The sequence below is a fragment of the Alosa sapidissima genome, chromosome 16 (assembly GCF_018492685.1).
Source record: "Alosa sapidissima isolate fAloSap1 chromosome 16, fAloSap1.pri, whole genome shotgun sequence".
NCBI lineage: Eukaryota > Metazoa > Chordata > Actinopteri > Clupeiformes > Clupeidae > Alosa > Alosa sapidissima.
The window spans coordinates 6,899,652-6,927,151 of NC_055972.1; the positions used below are offsets into that span (position 1 = coordinate 6,899,652).

At 43.9% G+C, this 27,500-nt stretch overlaps 3 protein-coding genes across 5 annotated transcripts in view; 1 reads left to right on the forward strand and 2 right to left on the reverse strand.

Moving 5' to 3' along the window:
* The window catches only part of prepl (prolyl endopeptidase like), a 14,386-nt gene extending 8,072 nt beyond the window's left edge, over positions 1-6,314 (forward strand). Inside the window, 6 exon segments of the mRNA XM_042066168.1 lie at positions 48-98; positions 100-216; positions 453-576; positions 2,798-2,833; positions 5,188-5,271; positions 6,161-6,314. Of these exon segments, the coding sequence (XP_041922102.1) occupies positions 48-98; positions 100-216; positions 453-576; positions 2,798-2,833; positions 5,188-5,271; positions 6,161-6,312 (564 nt within the window). The 3' untranslated portion in view covers positions 6,313-6,314.
* A 58-nt stretch (positions 6,315-6,372) lies between these two features.
* On the reverse strand, positions 6,373-20,863 carry slc3a1 (solute carrier family 3 member 1). 2 transcript variants are annotated; one of them, XM_042065102.1, is made up of 10 exons: positions 20,280-20,861; positions 19,223-19,402; positions 18,969-19,111; positions 18,311-18,436; positions 15,173-15,292; positions 11,763-11,887; positions 10,419-10,620; positions 9,471-9,653; positions 7,643-7,768; positions 6,373-6,975 (listed from the first exon to the last, which is right to left on the reverse strand). In XM_042065102.1, the coding sequence occupies exons 1-10, from the start codon at positions 20,701-20,703 to the stop codon at positions 6,547-6,549; spliced, it is 2,058 nt and encodes a 685-aa protein (XP_041921036.1). In that variant the 5' UTR covers positions 20,704-20,861; the 3' UTR covers positions 6,373-6,546. The 2 variants fall into 2 exon arrangements, with proteins under 2 accessions (XP_041921036.1, XP_041921037.1); XM_042065103.1 differs by lacking the exon at positions 6,373-6,975 and adding an exon at positions 6,988-7,131 and having other exon boundaries at positions 20,280-20,863.
* A 2,123-nt stretch (positions 20,864-22,986) lies between these two features.
* ppm1ba (protein phosphatase, Mg2+/Mn2+ dependent, 1Ba) overlaps positions 22,987-27,500 on the reverse strand; it is a 39,955-nt gene continuing 35,441 nt past the window's right edge. For both annotated transcript variants that reach the window (XM_042065104.1, XM_042065105.1), the window contains exon 6: positions 22,987-24,147. In XM_042065104.1, coding sequence (XP_041921038.1) covers positions 24,118-24,147 — 30 coding nt within the window. In that variant the 3' untranslated portion in view covers positions 22,987-24,117. The remainder of the gene's footprint in view (positions 24,148-27,500) is intronic.

Below are 27,500 nucleotides of genomic sequence, written 5' to 3' on the forward strand. Positions count from 1 at the left end.
TACCTGGCATCTGCTTTGTTTGGGAGCTGGCTGACCAGTGAGAGGAGATGATTATTTTCCGTCAGGCACCTTTTCTGGACGTCCTGGGCACCATGCAGGGACCCCTCTCTGCCCTTGACCGTGGAGGAGAGAGGAGAGTGGGGGGACCCCCTGAGCAGCCCTCAGCACAGGGACAACATCGCCACCTACTGCCCGTGCTGTAACATCACGCCACAGGTGCACACTCTTCCTCCCCACAGCAGAGGCATGCTCACACTCACACACTCATCGGCTCACACTCACACACTCTTCAGCTCACACTCACACACTTATCGGCTCACACTCACACACACCTGCAGGATTGAAACCGTTTGGACAGTGCAAGCTCAAATGTTAGTGTGTGTTTATGTTTTTATAAGTGTGTGTGTGTGTGTGTGTGTGTGTGTGTGTGTGTGTGTGTGTGTGTTGTACAGCGCTACCCCTCTATGCTGATCACAGCCTACAGAGAGGACTGTCGAGTGCCTGTGTCGGGTGTGGAGAAATACGTGGCGAGACTGCGGGCCGCTGTCCACACACACTCCAGTGTGAGCATGCCCAGTGAGTACCAGCGTCTGCATACACACACACACGCACACACACACACATACACACATACACCATTAGCATCCACACGCTAATGGCACCAGTAGGAGTCTGATCACACACTCATCTTCTATATAGCGGAGTATTTATTTATTTGTTTGTTTGTTTATGCAATTATTTATTTGGGGGGGTGCACATTAGTGAACATTAATGTATGGAACAGTTAAAGGTGACTGGGACTTTGACAATGAATTGTGTGCAGTAATGATAATGAGCCTTTAAATAAAAGAAAGACATGTTCCACCTTAAAAGGAACGAGAGAGATGTTCTACCTTTAATGGAACGAGAGACGTATGTTCCACCTTTAACAAAAAGAGAGACATGTTCCACCGTTAAAGGAATGAGAGAGATGTAGATAACTTTATTGTCCCTGTGGGGCAGTTGGGTTTGTGGCACAGTCTCTGTTCTACCTTTAAAGGAACGAGGAAGATGTTCTACCTTTAAAGAAACGAGAGAGATGTTCCACCTTTTAAAGGAACGAGATGTTCTACCTTTAATGGAACGAGAGACGTATGTTCCACCTTTAACAAAAAGAGAGACATGTTCCTTCTTTAAAGGAAAGAAACATGTTCCACCTTTTAAAGAAACAAGAGAGATGTTCCACCTTTAAAGGAATGAGAGAGATGTTCTACCTTTAAAGGAACGAGAGAGATGTTCTACCTTTAAAGGAACGAGAGAGATGTTCCACCTTTAAAGAAACAAAAAAAGAAAGTGAGTATGCTTAGGTCACCTTGTAGTCAGCGGATTCCTGCTCACTTTCCCCCATGTGTCAGAATCTGGCTCCCTTTCCCCTTCCTAATTTATTATATCTTATGCACACACACACACACACACTCACACACACACACACATACACATACACACTTACCCTCACTCTCTCTCACACACACACAGACACACAAAGTGAGAACTTTTGTCTGTCTGTCTCTCTGTTTAATCTGTCAGTGTTCCCCGTGGGCGATTAAATGCTGATCACACCCTCCCGGCTCGGGCGATTAGCAAGTTTATGAGATGGCGTATCGGCGCAGGAGATAAGGAACAATACACCAGGCCTGCTCAAGGTCAAGAGGACACTTGTGAAACAGGCGTCCGAGAGCCCGAGCAGAGATGAGCGAGCGAGAGAGAGAGAATGAGAGGGAGGGAGAGAGAGAGAGAGAGACACAGAGGAGAGATAGAGAGATGCACATTGGTGGAAGGGGGAGATGGAGTGATAGAGACAGAGGGAGAGAGAGAGAGAGAGACACACAGGGGTATGGGTAGAGATATAGAGAAGGAAGGGAGGTGAGATGCACAGGGAGGGAGAGAGAGAGGGAATGTGTGTGAGAGAGGGAGAGAGGGGGGGGGCGGTGTGAGAGATAAGGCTGTGTCTGTGTCTGTGTGTGTGTGTGTGTGTGAGTGTGAGATGAGTGAAGAGTTGGGGGGGTTTAGTGTGTGATGCTCTCAGCCGCCTCGTGTCATCACCCACTCTCATCTCATCTCTGCCGTTCCACACATTAACACATTAACACATACACTCTCTATCACACAGACACACACACACACAAACACATTAACACATACCCATACACTCTTTCTAACACACGCACACACACACACACACATTATCACATACACATACTGTACGCTCTTTCTATCACATACACACACAATCTCTGTCTCTCTCACACATACATTAGCACATACACACTAACACTCTACTTTTCTCTCACACACACATTAACACTCACATACACACACTCCCTTTATCACACACACACACACACACACACACACTCACACACACACACACATACTCCATTTATCACACACACTTTATCACACACACTCTCACACACACTCTCAAACAGATAGACAGTACACTCTCTCTCTCTCTCTCTCTCACTCACTCACTCACTCACTCACTCACACACACACACATTAACACATACACTCTTTCTATCACACACACACACACTCTATCTCTCTCACACACATACACACAAACATTAGTACATACACACTAACACTCTACGTCTCTCTCTCTCTCTCTCTCCCTCTCACACACACACACACACACACACAAACACACTTCAGACAGGAAGTGTGTTGTGGACCAGCCACCTTCAGACAGGAAGTGTGTTGTGGACCAGCCCCCTTCAGACAAGAAGTGTGTTGTGGACCAGCCACCTTCAGACAGGAAGTGTGTTGTGGACCAGCCCCCTTCAGACAGGAAGTGTGTTGTGAACCAGCCACCTTCAGACAGGAAGTGTGTTGTGGACCACCCCCCTTCAGACAGGAAGTGTGTTGTGGACCACCCCCCTTCAGACAGGAAGTGTGTTGTGGACCACCCCCCTTCAGACAGGAAGTCTCCTCCAAATCTCTTCTCTCTCTTCTCCCTCTTTTCCTTTATCTTCCTTTCTCCTTCCTCATTCCTTACCCTGCCTGTCCTCTCTCTCCATCTTTAGTCTCTCTCTCTCTCTCTCTCTCTCTCTCTCTCTCTCTCTCTCTCTCTCTCTCTCTCTCTCTCTCTCTCTCTCTCTCTCTCTCTCTCTCCCTCCATCACTATCCTAGGCCTGTCCTTTTATTAGCTCTGGGGAGTCTCGTCCCTTTAGGCATCATAGTGCAGAAATCCTACTCGCTCAACTTGGGGTGGTGGAAATCTGCTCTGAAATCCTACTCGCTCAACTTGGGGTGGTGGAAATCTGCTCTGAAATCCTACTCGCTCAACTTGGGGTGGTGGAAATCGTTAAAAATGCTCAACGCAAAATGTGCACTGTGCTTAAGCGCCGTGCCTAACAACGCCTCTTAGCTGTTCTGAAATCAGTGTAACCTACGTCCTCTCAGGACTTATTGCTTAATTAAATGACATTACTGTCATAACGTGGGGGTTTTATGTAAGGTATACTGTTTTTGTATTGCCTGCTGAGTGTGCGTGTGGTGTGAGAGCGAGAGTGAGTGATGATGTATGGGGGTGTCGTGGGGGTAGTTGCTAGGTGATGGAAAAACTTCTTCTATGTTACGACTGGTTCAATAAAGCGCTGTGCCCGGTATTGAGAAGCATCTTGGAATGGACATTGCTTTAATCGTTGTTGAGGTTACAACAATTACTCTGCTTATTGCTTAATTAAATGACATTACTCTGCTTATTGCTTAATTAAAGGACATTACTCTGCTTATTGCTTAATTAAAGGACATCACTCTGCTTATTGCTTAATTACTCTGCATGTCACTGAAGGTGATTGGAGTGACAACCTAAAGGCCTCACAAAGGTTCCACTGTCCTGGGCCATAAGGGCCGCTAGAACGTTCACAAAGGTTCCACTGTCCTGGGCCATAAGGGCCGCTAGAACGTTCACAAAGGTTCCACTGTCCTGGGCCATAAGGGCCGCTAGAACGTTCACAAAGGTTCCACTGTCCTGGGCCATAAGGGCCGCTAGAACGTTCACAAAGGTTCTACTGTCCTGGGCCATAAGGGCCGCTAGAATGTTCACAAAGGTTCCACCAAAGATTCTATAGTTAACTAAGATGAATCATAAGACGATTCACCAATGGAACGAAATGGCACTAGTTCCGGACTCCTAAATAGGCGTGTCAAACCATAAACTTTTCTCTGAATAAGCAATAATAACATATAAATATAATTTTGTATACTATTTTACAGTCATTGTTTGTGTGTGATGCCAATGAAACTCTTTCGGACACGGAATGAATAATTTTATTTTGCCCCGTTAACCGAGCTAGCTAGCTAGCTAGCTAACGTTAGCACAGTAAACGGAAAGTGAATGGGAATGTTCGCTAGCTAGCTAGCAGCTAAGAACTTTGGTTAAACTTATATATTGTTGCAAACAAACCTGAAATAACATACGTTCAGCAACTTTGTGGTAGTCTACTAGTTCTAGCAAAAAATATGTTAGGTTAGTTTATCAACCATCTCTGAGTCTAGAGCCTCTGTGCACCAGAGCTTTGAGGGGACAGTGATAAGATCACGAACAAAGCTATTTTTGTCTTTATTTGTTTCGTTGGAAAATACAATTTCAATGTCGGAATGTTAGGGAGACATGTGGCTTGTAGAAAATGGGTTCAAAACTTACATCGCTGAATGTAGGGCTAAGGGATTGGTCATATTCTGAGAAAATGTTAATTTCTCCCATAGGAATACATAGACACTGGACCTCCCGCTAGACTCCTAAATGGGCGTGACTGCTTCGAACCCCACGTCACAACGTGCCAGAATTTACCCTCTTATGAATCGTGTTAAGATCCGAGTTAAAAGCCGAGTTAAGATCAAACGTCCAGATAAAATGTCCAGCTCTTGCGTTTTCATGAGTTTTCGATCGTCATATATTTCATTTCCATTCATCACAGAGTTCCCAAAATCACATATAAGGTGTGTTAGAGTGTCTAGTTTCGTAATTTAAAAAAAGCTAAAAACGTAATATTACGTTTTTGGCACTCAACGCATGGGAAGGAAAAACGTAATATTACGTTCTTGGCACTCAGTGAGTTAGGGTGAGGTGTCTGTGTCAGGCAGAAGCATTACTGGTACATAATCAAACAAATCCCAAGCAAATGTCTCCCTTGTGTCTAGAACCTGAACCGGACACCCACATCGTTCTGGACCTGCAGCCTGGAGGGGACCATTTTGGGCCGGAGGACTTTGAGCTGTCCTTGTGTGAGGTATTTATGGGCCTTTACGAGGCTCATTACTACTGCAGTTTCACAGCACACAGCAAGACTTGATGTAGGCGCAAGGAATAGCTTTTGTTTTGTACAGCAAGCACAGAAAAAGCTAGTTGAATCAACTTTTTTGCCTATTTTAGATTATGGTGGTGTGTTTAATAGTCTTCCCTCAAAGACAATGTTTTACAGTCATCAGTACATGGGTTTGGATCCCATGGTCTCAGTGGATCCAATTAATGGTTCATAAACAACAGGATGGCTGCATTTGATTCAATTATTTTGGGTTTTTTTCTAAGGACATTCATGGATTAGTTCTTATAATGCATCTTGGATGTCATTGCACATCATCACAGATTTGTCTTTTCTGTAAGCCTCACAAATGATTGGTTCAACTCCATAAATTCCCAAGTGTGGCTGAAGGGTTATCTCCTATCTCAAATGAGTAACCCATTAACTCTTATCAACACCATCTGACCACATATCACCCTGGAAAAAGTGTTTGTATATGGTCTGTCATGCATTATATAATTCTGTGTGGTTTATGATGATTTAAGGGCAGGAGATTGTCGTCTCTGTGAATCGGAGTAAATTAGCCTTTGATTTTGCCTGCCTGTGGGGCCTTTAGTTGATACTGTAAGTGAGTTCTGATCTGTTATGGCATAAAAGAAAAGGCAACCATGCCATTTATGTCACTTTTTATTGTTATTTGTTGGCGTCCATTTTGGATTTCCCCACTAAAAATGCCTTTAATGGGTCCAAACAACCCCCCTCTGATATTGACTACATCTTTAAGATTGCCTGGACCAATGTTGGTGCCTTTATCAACCACACAACCATTTGGCCCATTTTTGAGGATAAACTCTCCCTCTCCTCCGCCGCAGACTGCAAGACAGATCGCCTTCCTGCACGTGGAGCTGGGCCTGGACCAGACCGCTGGACACGAGGAACACCAAGGCTGAAGAAAGCGGCTGCAATCTCCAGGGGTTCTCCAGTCCTCATGGCTGATTGTCTGAGTAGGGTTGTGTGTTTCTAAATGTACATGTAAAGCTCTGAGACAAGCCGGATATGTAGATTCAATACATTCATTCATTGATAATGTTTTTTTTTATTCATTTAAAAAATGGGAGTGACAAACAGAAATACAGGTGTGCCTTGTGCTTTATTTCATTCTATTGGTCAGGACTGTGAGACAGATATACTCACTCACTCACTCACTCTCACACACACACACACACACACACACACACACACACTCACACTCCCTCACTCAGCACTTGTACATGATGTCTAGCATGCTCAGGTAGCACGCCCTCTCTGAGATGTAACAGCTGGAGGCGTGGCTTGTGTGGAACCTCTGACTGGACAAGAGCTCCAGCAGCAGCCCTTCCCCCTTCGCCGTGGGAACAGCTGCCCTGTCGTAGCTCCTCCCATTGTTCTCCGGCACGGTGCTAGTGTGGACGCGGAACCGGCCCGGCAGGCCCGAGATGGACGACAGGTCCGTGGTCGTGGCCTGACCCAGGTTGATTAGAACCAGGAAGGCCCGGTCCAGTCCATCCTGCTCACGGAGGAATGCGAAGACGTCGGCGTCGCTCCACACAAAGCACATCCAGCCGCGATGCAGCGGCAACTCCGACTCCCGTAGCAGGCTCACACGCCGGTACTGCTCCAGAACCGAGCTCATGTTCCTCATCTGGGCCTGAGGAACAAGCACAGTGGAGTTTTAGAATGACATTCATCTGGGCCTGAGGAACAAGCACAGTGGAGTTTTAGAACCGAGCTCATGTTCCTCATCTGGGCCTGAGGAACAAGCACAGTGGAGTTTTAGAACCGAGCTCATGTTCCTCATCTGGGCCTGAGGAACAAGCACAGTGGAGTTTTAGAATGACACTCAGAATGTAGGCTATTTATTTACACAAAAGAACAAGCTACTTGCAGATGCGTATATTTCACTATATACCCACACACACTGCAGATGTTTATGTTTCACTATATACCCACACACACTGTAGATGCGTATGTTTCACTATATACCCACACACTGCAGAGTTTACAACAGTGACTTCCTTTTGGGAACCAAATGACTTCAACAATAGCAAAACTGATAACAATCTTAAGTATTAAGTACAACGTTCACTGTTCTGAAATTCAACCCCTTTAGAAAATGCTCCACATTTATTAAAATATGTTCACTGGGTTCTAGATTTTCCAGATTTCCTGGGTTCCAGATTAATAATTAATGTGCTAGAATATTTTACTTCAATAACAGCATTTTCCAAATTAATCTGCAGCTAGAATACACTTACGAAATACCGAAATTTGATTGGGCTGTCATTCTGTGCCCGTCTCGTTGCCACTAAACTCACCTCCACATTGATGGTAGTGTAGTTGGGGCTAAGGGGCAGCCAGGTGCCCGTCTCGTTGCCACTAAAGCCTGCGTTGAGTCCACTGTTCCACTGCATGGGCGACCTCGAGGGGTCTCGGGTGGCATTCTACACATAGAACACAGAAAAGACATTGACAACGTAAACTTTACAACAGATAGTTCCTGTCTTTGATTATGAAAAGACAATGAGAATGGAAACTTTACAATGAATAGATGGTTCCTGTCTTTGATTATGAAAATACCATGAGAACGTAAACTTTACAATAGATAGTTCCTGTCTTTGATTATGAAAAGACCATGAGAACGTAAACTTTACAATAGATAGTTCCTGTCTTTGATCATGAAAAGACCATGAGAACGTAAACTTTACAATGAAAAGATGGTTCCTGTCTTTGATTATGAAAATACCATGAGAACATAAACTTTACAATGAATAGATGGTTCCTGTCTTTGATTACGAGAAGACAATGACAATGTAAACTTTAGAATAGATATTTCCTGTCTTTGATTATGACTGATTATGAACTTGACCTTTACAATAGATAGTTCCAGTCTTTGATTATGACTGGCTGAATCACTTTCAGAGCCATTGTAAAACTCTACAGCCAGAGCCATGTAGTTCTGTTGTTCTAAAACACTGGAACCTGCTGCCTCGTAGGGCTAATTGCTTAAAGGAGAAGTTCGGTGTGATATTGACAGTTCGGTGTGATATTGCTTCCAGTAGCAGCAACTGGAATCCATGCATTTCCACAGAATTATTTTTGGAATCTGATCCCTTCTCATTCCTGTTCATTCGTACTCGTTGCTCGACTTATCGTGACTAAATTCAAGATGGCGGCGACACCACTAACCACTCGGTGAGTTGCACAGTTTTGAAAACGAACGTTAAGGGTTGTTTTAGGACATGCTTCAGCATGCCTGTAGGCTGCCACTCTGACTAGTCAAAGGTGATTCAAAACGAGTCAGAAAAGTCGAGACAGGACCAATCGTCAAAATTTCGGTGTCCACCGCTCTAGTTCATCCAGAAAAGGGACTCAAAGTGCTAAATACCGGAATTTTTCTTTAAATGTCAGGGCCCTCGGAAGTCTACCAATGAAGTATGGAGCTACTTTGAGCCTTGTAAATGGTGTAAAACGGTGATTTATTTGCATGACTAGGCCAATGCCCAAGGCACCCCCATCAAAAACCTGTTGGTAGCATCGGCTAACTAGTGCCAGATTTCGGAGTGCAGGGGACAAGTCGAGATGAGCTATGAGACAAAAGTTCACACTCGGTATCATGTTTCAAAACACTTCAGGTCAATATCACACCGAACTTCTCCTTTAAATCAGAAAAGAATGACAATCACAGCTCATGGGAGACAGGACAGATATGCTACATCTGTGATGAGGTCAATATAGCACTGGTCTACATCTGAGGTGCAACAGGTAAGGTAGAACACACCAAAGTCTTAGAATTAGAGCAATTTAAAAACAACAGACAATCAGACTCAGAGCGTCCGAGAGCCGGAGATGAGAATCGGAGCCGAAATAAGAAGCGGCAGCACAGTCTATGGGTAGCGGCAGCACAGTCTGTGGGTAGCGGCAGCACAGTCTGTGGGTAGCGGCAGCACAGTCTATGGGTAGCGGCAGCACAGTCTATGGGTAGCGGCAGTCTACATGGGAAGACACCAGAGCTCCCCACTTCATCACACTCTGAAACAGTCTCATTCGTAATGATGATATGATTATAGGGGGGTTGCAATACACACTCACACACACACACAAACACACCACCCTATATTTCACACCTATGGAAGACACACTCACAGGGTCAAATTTCCCAAAGGGATCCTGGATGTCCTCGATGTCAATGTGGACGTTCTCCATGCCGATCTCCTCCCCATAGTAGGTGGTGGGCGTACCGGGCAGGGTGAGGATCATCATGTTGATGGCGCTGATGTAATCCTTCCCCACGCTGGATGCCATCCGGGGCTTATCATGGTTCCCAACCTGAATAAAGACAGGATGACAGCAGTTCAATTCGTCCACTTTTCAAAATTAAAAACACATACCAAAAACTTTACACAGAGGATAATGTGTCCTACTCAATTAATGATGAATACAGTACAATGTGGTGAAAGCACCACAGACTCACAACGGTGGATTTTCAGTTTCAGAAGTTCGGTAAAAACCATGACCTGGCTTTGTTTGCACCATGCTCACTTTTTTTTTGTGTGTGTGTGTGTGTGTGTGTGTGTGTGTGTGTGTGTGTGTGTGTGTGTGTGTGTGTGTGTACGCATGCTAGGCTTGTGCAAAATTCAGAATTTTAGAATTGAAAATGGCTCCGCCCCTCCGGAAGTTGAATTGGAATTTGAATGACAGGAAGTGGAATTAAATTCAAACTGCATTCAGTGTTGGGAAAGTTACTTTGGAAATGTAATTGGTTACTGTTATAAGTTACCCATTATCAATGTGGTTTGGATTACTTTATTTGGATTACTTTATCAAAACAATGTAATTTGTTTAAATGGCATTAAATTTAAATTCTACTTCCTTCGATTCAAATTGTAATTCTAGATCCTGTTTTCGACCCCAATTCAAATTCAAGAACTGAATTGGAATGTAGGAGTCATTCTCAATTGAATTCTGAATTTCACACAACCCTGGTATGCGCACACACACTCGTATGCCTCTTGCATTTCCCTCAGGATGAATAAAGTGTTTTATTTCATCTGACTGTATCTTATCTACTCTTCTCTCTGTCACATGACTCACCACCCAGTTAGGCCACTTGCCCTGAGGCATGTTGGTCATCCACAGGCTGACCAGCTCCTGGGCTCTGTGCCCAGACAGCCCCTGGGGCAGGTCCAGCAGGTAGAAGTTGAAGGGGAAGTCGCTCTCCCTCACAAAGTCGTTGCTGTAGTACATCATTGTCTTCCCGATCTCCTCATAGTCGTATGATTCCGTCACCATGAATCTGATGTCACAGACCATTACATTTACCTTATGAAGTAAGGCTGCTCGATTGTGGCAAAAAACCAAGATCATGATTATTTTGTTTTTGGTCAATACTGAAATCACGATTATTTAACACAATTACTGAATGATTTTGAAACCATCATCCATTTTCACACCCTGGACCAGTTAGATGTGCTGAATTTATAACTCAAGACAAAGTAAGAACATTGTTGCAATACATAATGCAGCAGAAATAATCATATTTTGATTGTGTCATTTTCGTAATCATTGGAATTCTCAGACAACAGTACTCAATTTGTTGAGTATGCTACCTTCATTGCTATTCTAGAATGTGTATGTGTATATTCATCAACATCAAACTACAATGAACCACATCATACTACTATTATACTACAGTAATTACCTACTACTAACTTGTGTGGCAAATGTGTAAGGGTTTACAAAGTCTAAGCAGTTTGAAGTCATTAAAAATGTACAAATTGTCCTTATCATGACACTTGCTCATATTGTAAGAATGCAGCTTCAGGAGCAGTTATTTAAGCCATAATGTGGATTTTCGGGAGAGGTATGAAGGAAAGACTTAGTAACATGCTAAAAGTATGAAAAGTAATGCTAAGCTAACGTGTATTATGAAGTTAAAGCTTAGCTAACATGCTAAAATTGTGATGTTAAATCTTAGCTAACATGCTAAAATTATGTTAAAGCTGCAGTTGGTAAGTCTGACAAATTGGGTGGACAAATTGGGTGAACCAAAATTGCGAATGTTTACAACTCTCATGCCCCTCCCCCACTACCACAGAGCACCCTCTTATCGAGTTTTTGCCCGTCAGTGCGCACCAGACTGCACCAGACTGTGATTGACAGTCAGGTCACACACTCCTGCTCTGATTGAACCAGAAGAACCGGGAGCTGTGGATTTTTGCGAAACAAATAACAGGCTCTAGGTGGAGGTAGAAGTGCAGAGTTTTTTCTAAAACCGGCAGATTTATGTTGTTCTGTTGGAGCATAGTGTCGGTTTCAGTGAATATGATCAAACAAATCTTGCCAACTGCAGCTTTAAGTTACAGCTTAGCTAAAATTCTAGAGAAGGGAAGACACCAATGGAAGAGAACAGTGCTGGATGGAGTTTTAGTTTAGTACCTGTAGCGCCCTGGCTCTCGACTGTACTTGTCCAGCTCGGCTCTCCATGCCCTCAGGATATCGTGGAGGCCTACCTGGGTGTAGGTGTAGTCGTGGTAGAGCTCAAACTCAGTGTTCACCTCCTCCTGGAGAGGTGGAAGCGATGAAGATGGTGTCAGCATGAATGCATTGTACAGAGACCAACTGGAGAGAGTGAAATACCACCCCCATTCATTTCAGTAGCCAATGCTAGGCTAGCCACTTCTATAGCACATACTAAATTTGCTGCAGCCGTCTTTAATAATGGAGTCCCACGTGTGCGCGTCAGCTACAGCCATATTTTAGTAAAAATAAAACAATCAGGTCCATTGCAGTTGGACACAAATTAGGCTGTCCATGTGGAGTGGCTTGTCCTCCCAGCCTGGAAGCTGCCAGATCATGGGAACATTCACCAGTGCACATAGACAATACTGTTGTGTTCACCTGCAATGTGGCACCTAATGTGGCCAGAAGTGAGCATCTGTCATATTCCATTTTCAAAGATGGTCGTCAACTTGGAAGCTCACTGGCTGAGGCTAACCCTTCAAATCCTGACCCCCTAGGTGTGAGATGTAGACATACAGGATTATGGGTAAATTATATAAAAAGGGAGTATGTGGTTATGTCTGATATCTGTCAACTCAAGATGTCCTTTCTCTATGACGCCTTGATCTGTCCTCATGAAAAGGAACACTATGCTCAGGATATGATAACACCGATAACACCACTAACACAGAGACTCTTGAAAAAGGAGGAGGAGGAGGAGGAGGAGGAGGAGGAGGTGGAGGAGGAGGAGGAGGAGGAGGAGGAGGTAGAGGACATTTGACCGTTCTGAACGGTAGCCCATAGGCTTGTGACGACGGAGGATAATAGCCCGGATTTGGCTGGCTGGAGCAGCGTTTGGTCATTAGCTGCTTCCAAAACCCCTAAAACCGCTTCACCGACACGGACAAAGGCTGGTGAGAGGGACTAACGATACGGCCGAGGATTTAATAATGAAAAAGAGCAGCCACCAGCAGTTTTACAGTCACCTGCTCTAGCTGCACACTCTTTTTCACTCGCTCTCACTTTCTCACACTCTCTCATTTATCTTTCTCCCCATTCTCTCTCTCTCTCTCTCTCTCTCTGTCTCATCATAGTGACAGTCCTGAGAGATAAGGCAGGAGTTCAGGGGGGATTCAGAGGTGCCCATTGTGTGTGTGTGTGTGTGTGTGTGTGTGTGTGTGTGAGTGTGTATGTGAGTGTGTGTGTGTGTGTGTGTGTGTGCACTGCCCAAGACCGACCTCCCCCTCAGAGTGGAGACAGAGGGCTCAGACTTGATGTAATTGCACAGCATTAGAATAATGAGGGTGAGCCACCACCAAATCCACAGAAATATGCCCCTTCGTAATCCCCTTCTTCTGTGTGTGTGTGTGTGTGTGCGTGTGAGAGAAAGAGAGAGAGAGAGCCACCTCAGACTCTGGGAGGTCAACACACACACACACACACACATTTGTCCCTTTTACTCGACACACTTATTAAGCACAAAGAAAAGAAAAAAAGTGAAGAGCCATAAAGTGCTGAAAGCAAAAGCTTATGGGGGAGATGAAATAAGGAAAAGTTTTCATTTTTCACATGACTTTAAATCATAGTTGCCTCTGTGTCCCTACTGACCAATAAGGGGGAGATTAGCGAGCTGGGTATAGGCTCGGCCTGCATGGGGAGGATTTGGTGTCGCTTAGTTTGGGTGTGGATTACAAAACAGACCTTGACTGGGCTGGTTTCATTTGAGCTTTGGAGTTCAACTGTTCTTGGTGATTACCGTCATGATCAGCGACACAGTCTCGGGGTTAGGAGAAGGCCAATACGCTTAAAACCCGTGAGCAGTCAGGCACAGTGATATGGCCATAATCACATGTATACAAAATGTAGTTTTACTCTAGCCTATTAAATGACTAAGCTAAAACATGAAAGCTGACACACTAGCTTACTAGTCTTTGTGAAATATTTTGATGTTATTCGTTAGATTTCCTCGCCTGGGAATACCCATAAGAACCTTTGGCAAATTTGGGATTTGCTCTGCAGGTCGGTCTGGCCAAGAGGCCGTTGAAGCCCGTTTACAATGTCCTGTTTCCATGTTGTACCTGTTGTGTAGTCTTGCTTGTGTGTGTTACATGTTTGTGGGGCCAAAGACGAATTTCCACAGTAGTGGACAATAAAGACATCTATTCTATTCTTAAAACCTGGGCACGCTAAACAACTGTATTTAAAACCTTTGTTTACAAGATTGCTGCACTTCTGAAACGATTTGGTAAGAGTTTAATGCACCATTTGAAGTTTAATTTCACTGCTAGTTACGCCTCTGTTGGAAGTCGTAAGTCAATTAACCTTTTCCAGACCCACTCTCAGTTCTAATTGAGAAGGTCTGCATGCTAACCAGGCTAAAAATGTCAATCTTTGCAAATAAAACATCGTCAGAGAAAAGCTCAGTGGTGTAGAGACAGACGAGAACTTAGCCTTTGAACTGTTTTATCTGCAATACATGCTGATAGGTCACCATGTAGGCAGAGTCCAAGACCCATTGTCTCTTTAACAATAAATTAGTCGGGAGAAGTTGCAATTACGCCTCTATCTGGCTCTTACAGTACAGTAAGTTCTGCAAAAGGTAAATGTGTGTTTGTTGCAGCACTTTGCTTCCAATGTTGTTTTTCCTGCTAATTTGCTTATAAAGTAACATGTTTTGGTTTGGTGTCCGCCAGCTGACAGCATCTACCGATGCAGACCATATACAGAGTAAAGCCAGTACAGACAATGAAGGACAACTACAGTACTCCGAGTACTGTGTGGTTGCATAACCCCTTTAACACTGGGCCGAGTACTGTGTGGTTGCATAACCCCTTTAACACTGGGCTGAGTACTGTGTAGTTGCATAACCCCTTTAACACTGGGCTGTGGTTGCATAACCCTTTTAACACTGGGCCGAGTACTGTGTGGTTGCATAACCCCTTTAACACTGGGCCGAGTACTGTGTGGTGTGGTTGCATAACCCCTTTAACACTGGGCCGAGTACTGTGTGGTTGCATAACCCCTTTAACACTGGGCCGAGTACTGTGTGGTTGCATAACCCTTTTAACACTGGGCCGAGTACTGTGTGGTTGTATAACCCCTTTACGTAACACTGGGCTGAGTACTGTGTGGTTGTATAACCCCTTTAACACTGGGCTGAGTACTTTGTGGTTGCATAACCCCTTTAACACTGGGCCGAGTACTGTGTGGTTGCATAACCCCTTTAACACTGGGCCGAGTACTATGTGGTTGCATAACCCCTTTAACACTGGGCCGAGTACTGTGTGGTTGTATAACCCCTTTACGTAACACTGGGCTGATATCAGCCAAAGGAAGCTGTTACTCACTGGGGGTTGGAGGGGGTCCACCTGGGGTTCATTCCTCAGGTGCGGCGCTTCAAGCATGTGCTTGACTGCGTCCATGCGGAATCCATCCACGCCCTTATCCAGCCAGAAACGAATGACATCCTACATGCATGGTGAAAACCATAGGGTGAAAACATACAGTGACAAATGAGAAGTGGTAGCAAGAGCAACTTGTAGTTTAGTGGTGGTGGTGGGTTGTTTCAGGTCTTGTGTGTCATAAATGTAATCCATCAAAAGCATGTTTGTAAACAACTGCATCACATTCCAAATGAATGAAGCATATTTCCATTTTCAACTTTAATTATGATTAAGTTGAAAACTTACATAAACTGAAATAAACATTTTTCACATTTCAGTGGTTTTTTTTGGGGGGGGGGGGCTTATTGTGTAATGACTTGGGGCAGGCTTGTAAGTGTCCTTGATTCAAATATTACACCTTGTGTTTTTTGCGTGTTTAGCAATTAACAATGTTCTACAATTAGTGAAGAGCTAACAAAATCACTGATGGAAATTATACCGCATGTTTTGTCTTACAAATCACTCTCTCATTATGTATCAAGAAAATTGCATATCTTGAACACAGTGAAACACTTTTATTATGTATAATTTGTATTATTTTATTTTTAATCACTGCACCACAGTTTTTTTTTTTCTAAATTCTAATTATAGGGTCTAGATTCACATGTACAGCATTACATATCAGACTGTACAATAACTTCATAAAGTCTCCTCTATGTGTTATGGGCTACTTGTTCTTGCAACCTGTGTACTCTCTTTGATATTTTTGTTTTGTTCTTTGATGTTACTGTAACCAGATATACTGGCACTTCACATCAGTGTGTTACAGAACAACCCAGAAATACACAAAAGAACACTGAGAACAAACAAAGAGGTCTAGTTTTAAAACTACCCACTGACTCATTTAGATTACATCATAGAGATAAGAGAATGAGAAGAGTGTGTGTGAGAGAGTCTGTGAGTGAGACGGACAGAGAGAGAGAGAGAGACAGAGAGAGAGAGAGTGAGACAGAGAGAAAGAAAGAGACAGAGAGAGAGAGAAAGAAAGAGACAGAGAGAGTGAGTGAGAGAGAGACAGAGAGAGAGTGGGACAGAGAGAGACAGAGAGAGAGAGAGAGATTATTTATGGAGTGCATGCTGGCATGGTCTACTCATCCTGTCTCATGCTTCAAAAAATATAACCAGCAACACAAAATCTGTATCTGTACGTGTGCAACACAATATACCCTGAACTCCTGCCTTATCTCTCAGGACTGTCACTATGACCCAGGACAATGGGAGAGAGGGAGGGGGGGAGTGGAGAAAGTAATGTGCACACACACAATACACACATGCACACACAACGCACGCACACACACACAGACACAAACCCACACACACACACACACACACACACACACACACAGACACAGACACAAACCCACACACACACACACACAGACACAGACACAAACCCACACACACACACACACACACAGACACAGACACAGACACAAACCCACACACACACACAGACACAAACCCACACACACACACACACACACACAGAGACACAGACACAGACACAGACACAAACCCACACACACACAGACACAAACCCACACACACACACACACACACACACAGACACAGACACAGACACAGACACAAACCCACACACACACACCCACACACACACACAGACACAGACACACACACACACACAGACACAAACCCACACACACACACACACACGCACACACACACAGACACAAACCCACACACACACACACACACACACACACACACACACAGACACAAACCCACACACACACAATACACACACAACACACACACACACACACAGTCATAGACACACATACACACACACACACACACACACACACACACAATCACAGTAATAGTTATCTTCATACCTGCTGTCAATGCCTAACAAGGTGCAAGCCGAGGAAAGATAATATGTAGCCATGTGGTCAAAGCAAAAACCATTCAATCAATGACTACTGTGGTCAGTGGTCAGTGGGTTGTGTTGCATTATTATGGCTGTGAAGGTACAGAACTGTTCAAAAGTGCGGGGTCATATAGCTAAATGAACAGGACATATAGCTAAATGAACAGGACCTACAGTAATGGACAAGTAAATGTCTTTGTGAGTGGTAGTGTTAGTGTGTATACCCCTCCCGACAGTACGGACCGCCAGAATTGTCCTTTAAGTGCCCATTGTAGCCTGCCCATCAGTGTCCACAAAGGGACAAGTCCAGCACAATATCCTGCCTCAGGGGCCAGCCCTTTAAACTGATAGCAAGAGGCTGGCGGACCACTGTCGGTCCATTGGGGGCATAGCTGGCGGTCGGCTGGCATTTTGCTCATCGGTTCTCTGGCGGTCCGCTGGCAGGTAGCAGACAAATTGCCCAATATGTTGCCACTATTGGTCTAAAATCTTTTTCATTTGTTCAGTTATACTCCATATATCATTTTATTAACTTTTTATTAATATTCATTTTAACAAGTTAAATTTAGGAGATGGTGGTCCAACGGCGGACCACAAGTGGCACGCCACCGGCGGCACACCACCAGCGGTCCACTATCTGCCAATCTGATTTTGCTATCTGGGTCCTTCCCACTCCACTCATCAGTCTTACCAAAGTCCTTTTAGGCAAGTCCCTCCACTCGGCGGCCATATTGCAATGCTTTTTGGGCCACTCGTAGGGCATCCATTTCGGCAGAACTGCGCGTGCGCAAGGCTTCACCACACCAATTTTGCTCCAGCGGCGAGATCACAACACATGATTGGCACGATGTCTTCACAACACACCATATGATTGGCTCAATGTATTCACATGTCGACGTTTTGCTGAGGAAGGGGTGGGATATGTGTAGACAACGGCCATATTGGCGTGACAAACTAGCCCCATGCATTTCTATGGAGTATTTTTTGAGTGCTGTGTCTCCACATTAGAAAGTCTCTGGTCTTACCCAGAGTACATGCTGGAAAAGCCCCATTTTAAAATACAGAAACTCCGTCTGTCTACACTCCAGGGGAGAGACTGCTTGTGTGTGAGTGATTAGTGCTTGACCGAGGAGCGGCTGCGACCGTCTCACCGTCATCTCTCGCAGGACGTCGGGATTTCGGAAGTTCAGATCGGGCTGCTCCTTCAGGAACTGGTGCAGGTAGCACTGGTCTCGGACCGGGTCGTACTCCCACGAGGAATTCCCAAACACGCTCACCTGTAGGGGAGACGTGCATCAGAGACTGGGATTGGAATTAGGATTGAGATGAAAGGAGGAAGCTGAGGGAAATAACAAGGCATGATACATATACTGTACACCAGACAGAAAAGACTGCTTGGCCAAGGTGGATGGATGCTTTAGAGAAAAGCACAAATGTATATGTCCGTATGATATGTAACAACAGTGTTTCCCATACATTGACTTATTTGTGGCGGCCCACCACAATATCAACATCATTGACCACCACACAATGATTTTCCAGGTTGTATTAAATTGTGTTTAAATCTGGTTAGCATCATAACCACGCTGTGCTAATTTGTTAAAAAAACTGTTTTATTCAAGTTAATTCTGCAAACCAACCACCACAAATGGAATTAAATTCTGTGGGAAACACTGAACTACTGTATATCTACAGGTAAATAAATCTCATGTTATATTGGAATATTTCTGAATATACTGTATCTGATGACCATTGTGCTCCTTAACAACAAGTAAGCACAATGGCCACAATGGCCACCATTCCTCTTACCCAGTTGTTGGGCGGTTTGGCGTCGGTGCAGTTGGCCCAGATGTAGTAGTCAGTGTAAGGATCCTCTCGCATGCGGCTCTTCTGGAACCAAACGTGCTTGTCACTGCTGTGGTTGGGAATGAAGTCCATGATCAGCCTCAGGCCTGTCGGGAGGACACAAAACAGGTCACTGCAGATTCATAAGACCATTTAGTGCTAGAAGTTAGAGGTTCAGAATAACAACAGTATGGGTGGAGGAGTTCTTCTGTGCTCACCTTTATCATGCATAGCAGCAAGAAGATCATCAAAGTCTGCCATGGTTCCAAAAATGGGATCGATATCGCGGAAGTCTTCCACATCGTAGCCAAAGTCCTTCATTGGTGACTTGTAAAATGGACTGATCCAGATGGCCTTGATGTTCAGGTAGTTAAAATGATCCAGTTTCTCCCTGATGCCTGTGCATGGGATACCGATTGGTCATTTGTTTGTAAATTGTTAATAAATATGATCCTCTGTTTGGCTTAAACCACAAGGGTGCACACACATGCACACAATTTATAAGAAAAAGCCCCCCCCCCCCCCCTCTCTCCCTCCAAGATTGAATAGAGAACAGTATGAGGCTTCCAGAGAATGCAGGGCCCATTGAGTGCTTTCTCGGTTAAAAGAAGACAGCGAGTTCATGACCTCGCCTCAGCAGCTGGGATGACAGGAAATATCCATCCAAAACCACATTTAGTCTGGACATGGAGGCCTTCTTAACCTTAATCTAGCCTGCAGGTCTTCTTTCAACTTTTCATTTATTTCATTTCAGTAGCTCTCTGGCTGTTGTTACCAGGTAAGGTTTTAACAGCTTAGAGACATATTACATTCATTTATTTGAACAATAACTGGTATCCTGGAAATAGGCCTGAACTGCTGCTGTTATTTCTACAAAAAGTAACCTACAACAACACCTAAGCATATGCACTATGCATATAGACCACAATAGTTATGTTTGATTGTATTGTATTTGTATTTATGTAGATTGGAAACAAACCAACCCTGTGCAATCTCTTTAAGTGTGCAACAAGGGCCTCTCACTCCCTAGTCAAACATCATTATGTCTGTTATGAGTCTCATTCTGGCCACTCAGAGGATCATGGGCAACAACGACAGGACTTAATGACCAGCTAAGCGCACCAAGCAGAGCATTTTATGAGAGTGGACGGCACGATAGTGGTCCATTATGGATTAATTGCATCTGTCACAATAGTTTCCCCTCCCCACATGTGAGAAATACAAATGGTTTAAATGTCAAGATAACGGCACATGTTGTGTACTGTGGCACAATACCTTTCAGGTCTCCGATGCCGTCGTTGTTGGAATCTTTGAAGGAGCGCGGGTATATCTGGTAGACCGGAGTGGACTGCCACCAGCTCAGGCACCGCGGCGATAACGCGATGACCGTGATGGTAAGCGCGATCAGGGCAAGCATGCATGCAATGATCAGCCAGAACAGGATCTCCCGGGGCAGTCGGTAACGAGACTGGCCGGAGTACAACAACAGCACTTCTTTTGGCATACCTGCATACGGTTTGATCTGGGTATAGGAACGTTCATCTCCGTCGAGGTTAACACCTGACGAGGGACAGTCAGCCATAACCTGTCCATCGGTGTTTTCAGAACTGATGCGACCCCCGTCCTCTTCGAAAGCAGCGTTGTCGACCCCCTCTTTAAGTTCTAAAGAGTTGTCACGCGAGTGTCGATTAAGGCTCATGTTGGCAGGCTAGCACCTGGTGTTTGTGGAGTCCCGCTGATTTTTCCCCTCTGTCAGTCTAATAGACTATGACAAGTGCGTTCTGCGCGTAAAACGAGTGGAATGCCTGATTCCAATCTGCCGTAGTTCTCCCCGGTACCTTCCCATCCACTCTTCCCCACGCCCCGTCCACGCCTACTTCCCTGTCCTCCACTTGGCGTGTCGTCTATGCACATTACATTACGCACATGACATGTCCAGACGACAGTGCAGTGAAACAGCCCTCTACTGAAAACAAGATGCAGTTGGCCGTTGCGCTGCAGAGTGGTGAAATTTGCCTAAAAGCTACGTCATGCGATTTATGCACCCGTTTGCGAACCACATATTTCACAGTAAACTATATGTAACTAGATGTACCGCAAAGCGGTACAATATATGACCGCCGCTCAGTCCTGCACATTCTCTCGGCAGAAATAAATCACGCTTGTCAATTTGTCCTACTCCATCCCCTACTCTTTTGTGTAAATAAGTGTCTGCATGTGTGCGTTTGCTTTTTATCGCTTTCGCTTGTGAGTGTGTGTGTGTGTGTGTGGGGGGGGGGGGTAATGCATGCGTGTGTGTGTTCACTTGTGAGTGGATGTGTAGGGGTAATGGGGTGTGTGTTTGAGCGTGAGTCTGTGTGCATGCCTGTGTGTGTGCATGTGCGTGCGTGCATATGCCTGCATGACTGTGTGTGTATGTTTGTGTGTCTTCATGTGTGTGTGCCTGCATGTGTGTGCATGTGTCTTTATGTGTTTCCTTGTGTTCATGTGTGTGTGCATGCATAGTGTACAGTCAGTAAATGCACACATTAATTTATTGTATGGTCCCCCATTCAGAGGGTATCATAATGATCCTACACTTGAATCTGTCAGCCAAAGATACCTGCGATTACAATGCCTCATTTTTGCTTTTTCATTTGTAACTAGGTGGCACTATACATCAAATGAGTGGATATGGGATGGGTTGACATGGCCCCTGAAGGCCAACATACAAAAAAATTAGTCATCCTTGGCCCGATGGTTCTCGAGATATTCACTTTCATGTATATTGCACATAACCCCAAATGCCCCACATTAATGTTTGTGCCCTTAGACCCAGGGCTATGTGGGGACTGCAACAACAAATCAGTTAAAATGTATATCAGTAAATCAGTTAAAATGAGTTGTCTATTGAATTAATCATTAACTTTGTGTGTGTGTGTGTGCATATGTGTGAGTGTGCATGACGTGTGTGTTTGTGTGTGTATGTGCGTGCACATGTGTGTGTGTGTGCATGCGCGTGCGTGCGCGTACCTGACACCATCCATAAATCTGTTGGCAGAAATGAGATGAGGAGAAGAACAGGTTTCACTAAATCTTTATTTTTGTCAGCAGAGGTTCATAGCTTTGTATTTTCCGTTGCTGTTTTTTGTATTCATGTTACTCATGATTTCGGTGTGGTGTCACTGAGAGCTGCAAAGAGCTGAAAAACGCATCTGAACATTCAAGGTTACATGACAATGCTGCATCTGGAAATAGAAGTGAATTCATTGTAAAGCTATTACTTATTTAGCCTGGCTAACCAAAACAAAAACAAAAAAAACAAAAAAAAACAAGGAAACAAAGAAATCACACAGTTTTACAATATACTCTGAGCGAAGAGAAAATAATGAAGGCAGGTTGTTGCAAGAGTCCATTTCTGCATTGTAAGGGAAGCTAAAGAGGACAGAGAGAGAGATGGAGGGAGGGAGAGAGAAGAGGCATTGGAAATGAGTGTGGCTTAGCAGGGCTTCCACGGGCCCTTCTAGCACAACATACCCATAGTTCCCGAGCGGCAGGTTTGCACTCCATTTCACTCACACACAGAGAGAGAGAGAGAGAGAGAGAGAGAGAGAGAGAGAGGAGAGAGAGAGAGAGAGAGAGAGAGAGAGAGAGAGAGAGAGAGAAAGAGAGATATATTACCCACACACTACACATACACACTCACACAATCATCTACCAACAGTCTCGCTCTCTGACACACACACTCACATATAAACGGCACAAAGCTTATTGTGTCCACAAGTTTCCAGAGCTCATTCTTAAGTCACCTGGTCGTCAATGCTCACTTCCTTTACACACAGTAGGCCACGTCAGTCATCGTAGAAGAGATCAAACAGAACAGGAAATCAAAAACTGGTAACTTAAAAATATATATATTGTTTATATATATATATATATATATATATATATATATATATATATATATATATATATATATATATATATATACATACATACATACATACATACATATATATATATATATATATATAAATTCATATGTTCTATATTCTCTTAACCAGCAGGATTAAAAAGCTTAATGACACACACAAGGAGGAAAAGAGGCCGTGAAACCTTAGCAAGCTGAGGCAGTGTGTATGCGGGTGGAAAAAAAAAACAAACCAAAAAGTTCACTTCTCTTTTTTTAAATGTCTGTTACGGGTGGGGTGGGGAGGGGGTGCACTGGGGGTAGGGGGTGAATGTGTGTGTGTGTGTGTGTGTGGGGGGGGGGGGGGGGGGGGGGGGGGGCGCAAATCACAGCACGCAGTAATCAACCCCAAACATGGCAAGTTAAATTCTGCCAGTCATATTCACCAACGCACACAACGCAACGCCCGTCACTCACTCGCAAGCCCATGTGATTCCAGGAGTGAGGCTGGCAGGGTGGTGTGGGGGTCAGTCCAAGCCTCCACCTAAATCCACAACCCTGGTGGGGATGGGTGGTGGTGGTGGTTGGAGGGTATACTAGGAGGAGACACCCCACCCCCCCCGTCCAAACCACGTATTTTAGGGGGCAAAGGGGCATGGCCCCAATTGGTTGGCTCAACCCAGTCATTATAGAGAAGGCACCACAGACAGCTTGCATCAGGCCCAGTGTCTATACGATCATTTTTATCACAAATGTCCTCATCATAATCATCCTCATCATCATCAATATTCAAAAACAACAGAAAACCAACAGCAACAGTAACCACGGGAGGAGAACAATTACAACAGAAAAAAACTGCAGTAAAAAAAGGATTTTACTGTCTTCCTATGGTGTGCTATGTGTATCTGTGTGTGTGTGTATCTGTGTGTATCTGTGTGTGTGTGTGTGTGTGTGTGTGTGTTTTCTTATTCACGAACAAGAGTTTTCAAAAAACACCAAAGTTCCTTTGGGATTGGGATTCCCAAAGTGTTGCAATCCTTTGGATTGTGTGTTGTGTTTCAAAGAAAAAGAATAACAAAAAATGTTGAATGTTTTATATCTGGTCCAATTGATCTCTTGGTATCATAAAAAACAGAAAACAAGACAGAAGGTGAGGCAAAGATGTCTTCTGTAAAAAGAAGTCCTGGGGGTGGGGGGAGGGAGACAGGTAATCACTCTGGACAGCTACCAGGGGTCCTCCAGGTCTGCTCCATTCTGAAGAAAGAGAGTGAAAGACCATTGTGTATAGGGTGGTGTAAAGTGTGAGAGTGTTTGATACAGAAAATTGAAGAGCGTTAAAAAACGGTCACCTTATTTAATAATGTTTTGTTGTTGTTAATATTGTCCGGACGGACATGCAGAGCAAATTCAAATTTGCTAACAGGTTTTTGTCTGGGTTCATCCAGGCTACAGAGTTCTCTCTCTGATTACACAATATTTAATCCCAGGTCTTTTTTGACCACGTCCTTATGAAGATATGATTTTGAGTCTAGTCTTCAAAGATTTACTGTTGTTTGTATACAGTCGTAGCGGTCATGTTAAGGTCATACAGTGCTAAAAAGGTCATGTTAGTCATACACACCATACTCAAAAATGCTAATGAATGGCGGCAACATGAAATTAATCTCCTGACCTACCCATGTCTGTTGGGATAGTTTATGATTGAAAGCAAACTCCGCTGCCATACAACCTGAAAAAACTAGTCAAACTAAGTAGAACTTTGGGGGCTGTCTTGCTGCATCTTGCATTCCTCTTCAGTTTCCAACACATCACATGACATCACAGCATGTAAGGCCCAATTACATGAGGTCTCAATGCAGGAACTAGTCACCTATGCTTTCTTCTGAGCGCAGTCATGCAACTGTGAACTATACAAGAGGCGAACTAAACTACTGATCGTCTATAATGACAAATCCCTTATCTTTATGCTCAACGCTGAATGAATCGACAAGGAGTATTATTTTCCAAGAAGCCTTTAACTGCCTTAATCTTTTGTCTTTTGATTACTTCCCTGGCGGTCATATTGTATTTAAAAGATTGCAGTCAGCAATGGCACAGGATGTCACGTTTGTTTATGTTAAAATGTATTAGCTTTTTTTAAAAACAATGTACATTATATTTTAACCAAGGACCAAACGAAAAACACCAGAGAGGTACCTCACCCCTCCCTTAGTATTCCCAGGTTACAGTAAGTAAGTATAAGTGTGTGTGTGTGTGTGTGTGTGTAAGTATAAATATAAGTATATATACTCTTTTGATCCCTATTTAAGTATAAGTATATATACTCTTTTGATCCCTATATAGGTATAAGTATAAATACTATTTTGATCCCTATATGAGTATAAGTATAAGTATATATACTCTTTTGATCCCTATATAAGTATAAGTATACGTATATGGGGCAGCCGTGGCCCACTGGTTAGCACTCTGAACTTGTAACCGGAGGGTTGCCGGTTCGAGCCTCGACCAGTAGGCACTGCTGAAGTGCCCTTGAGCAAGGCACCTAACCCCTCACTGCTCCCCGAGTGTACTATACTATATATATTCTTTTGATCCCGTGAGGGAAATTTGGTCTCTGCATTTATCCCAATCCGTGAATTAGTGAAACACACACAGCACACAGTGAACACACAGTGAGGTGAAGCACACACTAACCCCGGCACAGTGAGCTGCCTGCAACAGCGGCGCTCGGGGAGCAGTGAGGGGTTAGGTGCCTTGCTCAAGGGCACTTCAGCCGTGCCTACTGGTCGGGGTTCGAACCAGCAACCCTGCGGTTACAGGTCCGAAGCGCTAACCAGACGGCTGCCCCTACAGGTTACATGAGTACATTCCCAGTGTACTCAAAGGCTGGGGCAGCTAGCGGATGGTGAGTGAATGATTACTGGCTGTGACAAAACATGTTATGCGTTTGAAATTGCATACGATCGCTGACTGCACCTTTAATGGAAGTATTTGTCACTTTAATTGTTCTATTTGCTCTGTAGCTTTTATATTTTATATTACAAAAGTGTCAGATAAATGCATGTAAATAAAATGTAAATGTAAAGTGTAAATGTTTTACTCCAGTCTGGCTCCAACATTACTCCAACTGACCGGAAGTCAGTTTGCTGAGCACTAGTCAGCTACAAACGAGTCTCGCCACTAATCAAGTCTGACTATCTAAGGCAGTGGTCCCCAAACTTTTTCTTCCGAGGGCCAGCTCACTATGCCTGGCTCTAAGAGAGGGCCAGAGACTCAGAGTATATTAGTAACCATAAACAGCTTAGCGCTGTGAACAAATGCAGTCTACCTTAGTTGAATATTCCATTACATTTAATCTATAGGCTATTGCAATTTAATACCATTGTTATCTGTGTTTATATTGCCATCATGCCATATCAGTGTAAAATGTAGCTCAAATGAAATAATAATAATAGCATTCTCAAAACTATAAGTAGGGAGTCCCAAAAGTATATTTTGAACTCTGAACTTTGCATAGGCTACACAGCTCAAGTTGTGAACAAGCAATATCCTACAAATAATTTAAAGTTCTCAAACTATGAGTTTTATGAAGTGGTGGCAGAAACATCTGAAATGACCACCATTCTAACTTTCACTCACCTGATGAGAACTTTGTGAACTCTGTATGAACATTTGAACGAGTGAATAAAACATAAATAATTATACCAGAAAGTTCCAGAATTATGACTTGAATAGAAGTTAGTTATTAACAATTAATTGATACATTTTTAGAATACTTTGAGCACTGATGCAGTCAGCAGAGGCCTCTTACATTGTTTGCAGGTAGGCCTACTATACATTTCATTCCGTTTTCGATGGCAAACGCGAAACAGCGCCAAAACAACCACCAGTGGACAAAAAGAGTATTACATGTGTACTGTTAAGACCCGCCATAGAGAATGAATGGGGGAAATTACGGAGGTTATAGTTTGACGATGTCGTACTCCCGTGCGGGCCGGATCCTATATACCACGGACATGTTTTGGGGGGCCACCCAAAATGAGGTGGCGGGCCGTAGTTTGGGGACCACTGATCTAAGGCCTTGGATCTACACCAACTCCAACCCTAATTCTGAGTTCCTGAGATTGATTACACTAAATTAAAGCAGAAGGGAGTGGAGACTATGCACCATAATGGCCTAGTGGATCCCTATAATTGCCTAATGGGTCACCATAATGGCCTAGTGGATCCCTATAATTGCCTAATGGGTCACCATAATGGACTAGTGGGTCCCTATAATTGCCTAGTAGGTTACCATAATGGACACGTGGGTCACTATAATGGACTCACATGGAATGGGGGGGGGGGGGGTTCCCTGCGGTGGGTTAAGGGAATTGTCTATCAAACTTACCAAACAAAACAGGAGGGCTGCGTTAATTAAGGAATGAACATACACACAGTTAGAAAATACCAGTGACCAAAACCTAGCTATGCTATAGTCTGTGTGGGTGTCTGTGTGGCTATCTAAGCCTTCCCTAATAGAGGGTGGGGGAAGGACAACATGTAAGGGGATGCAGGTATCAGTCATTTAAGTGTGTTCTGATACACACAGAACAAACACATACACA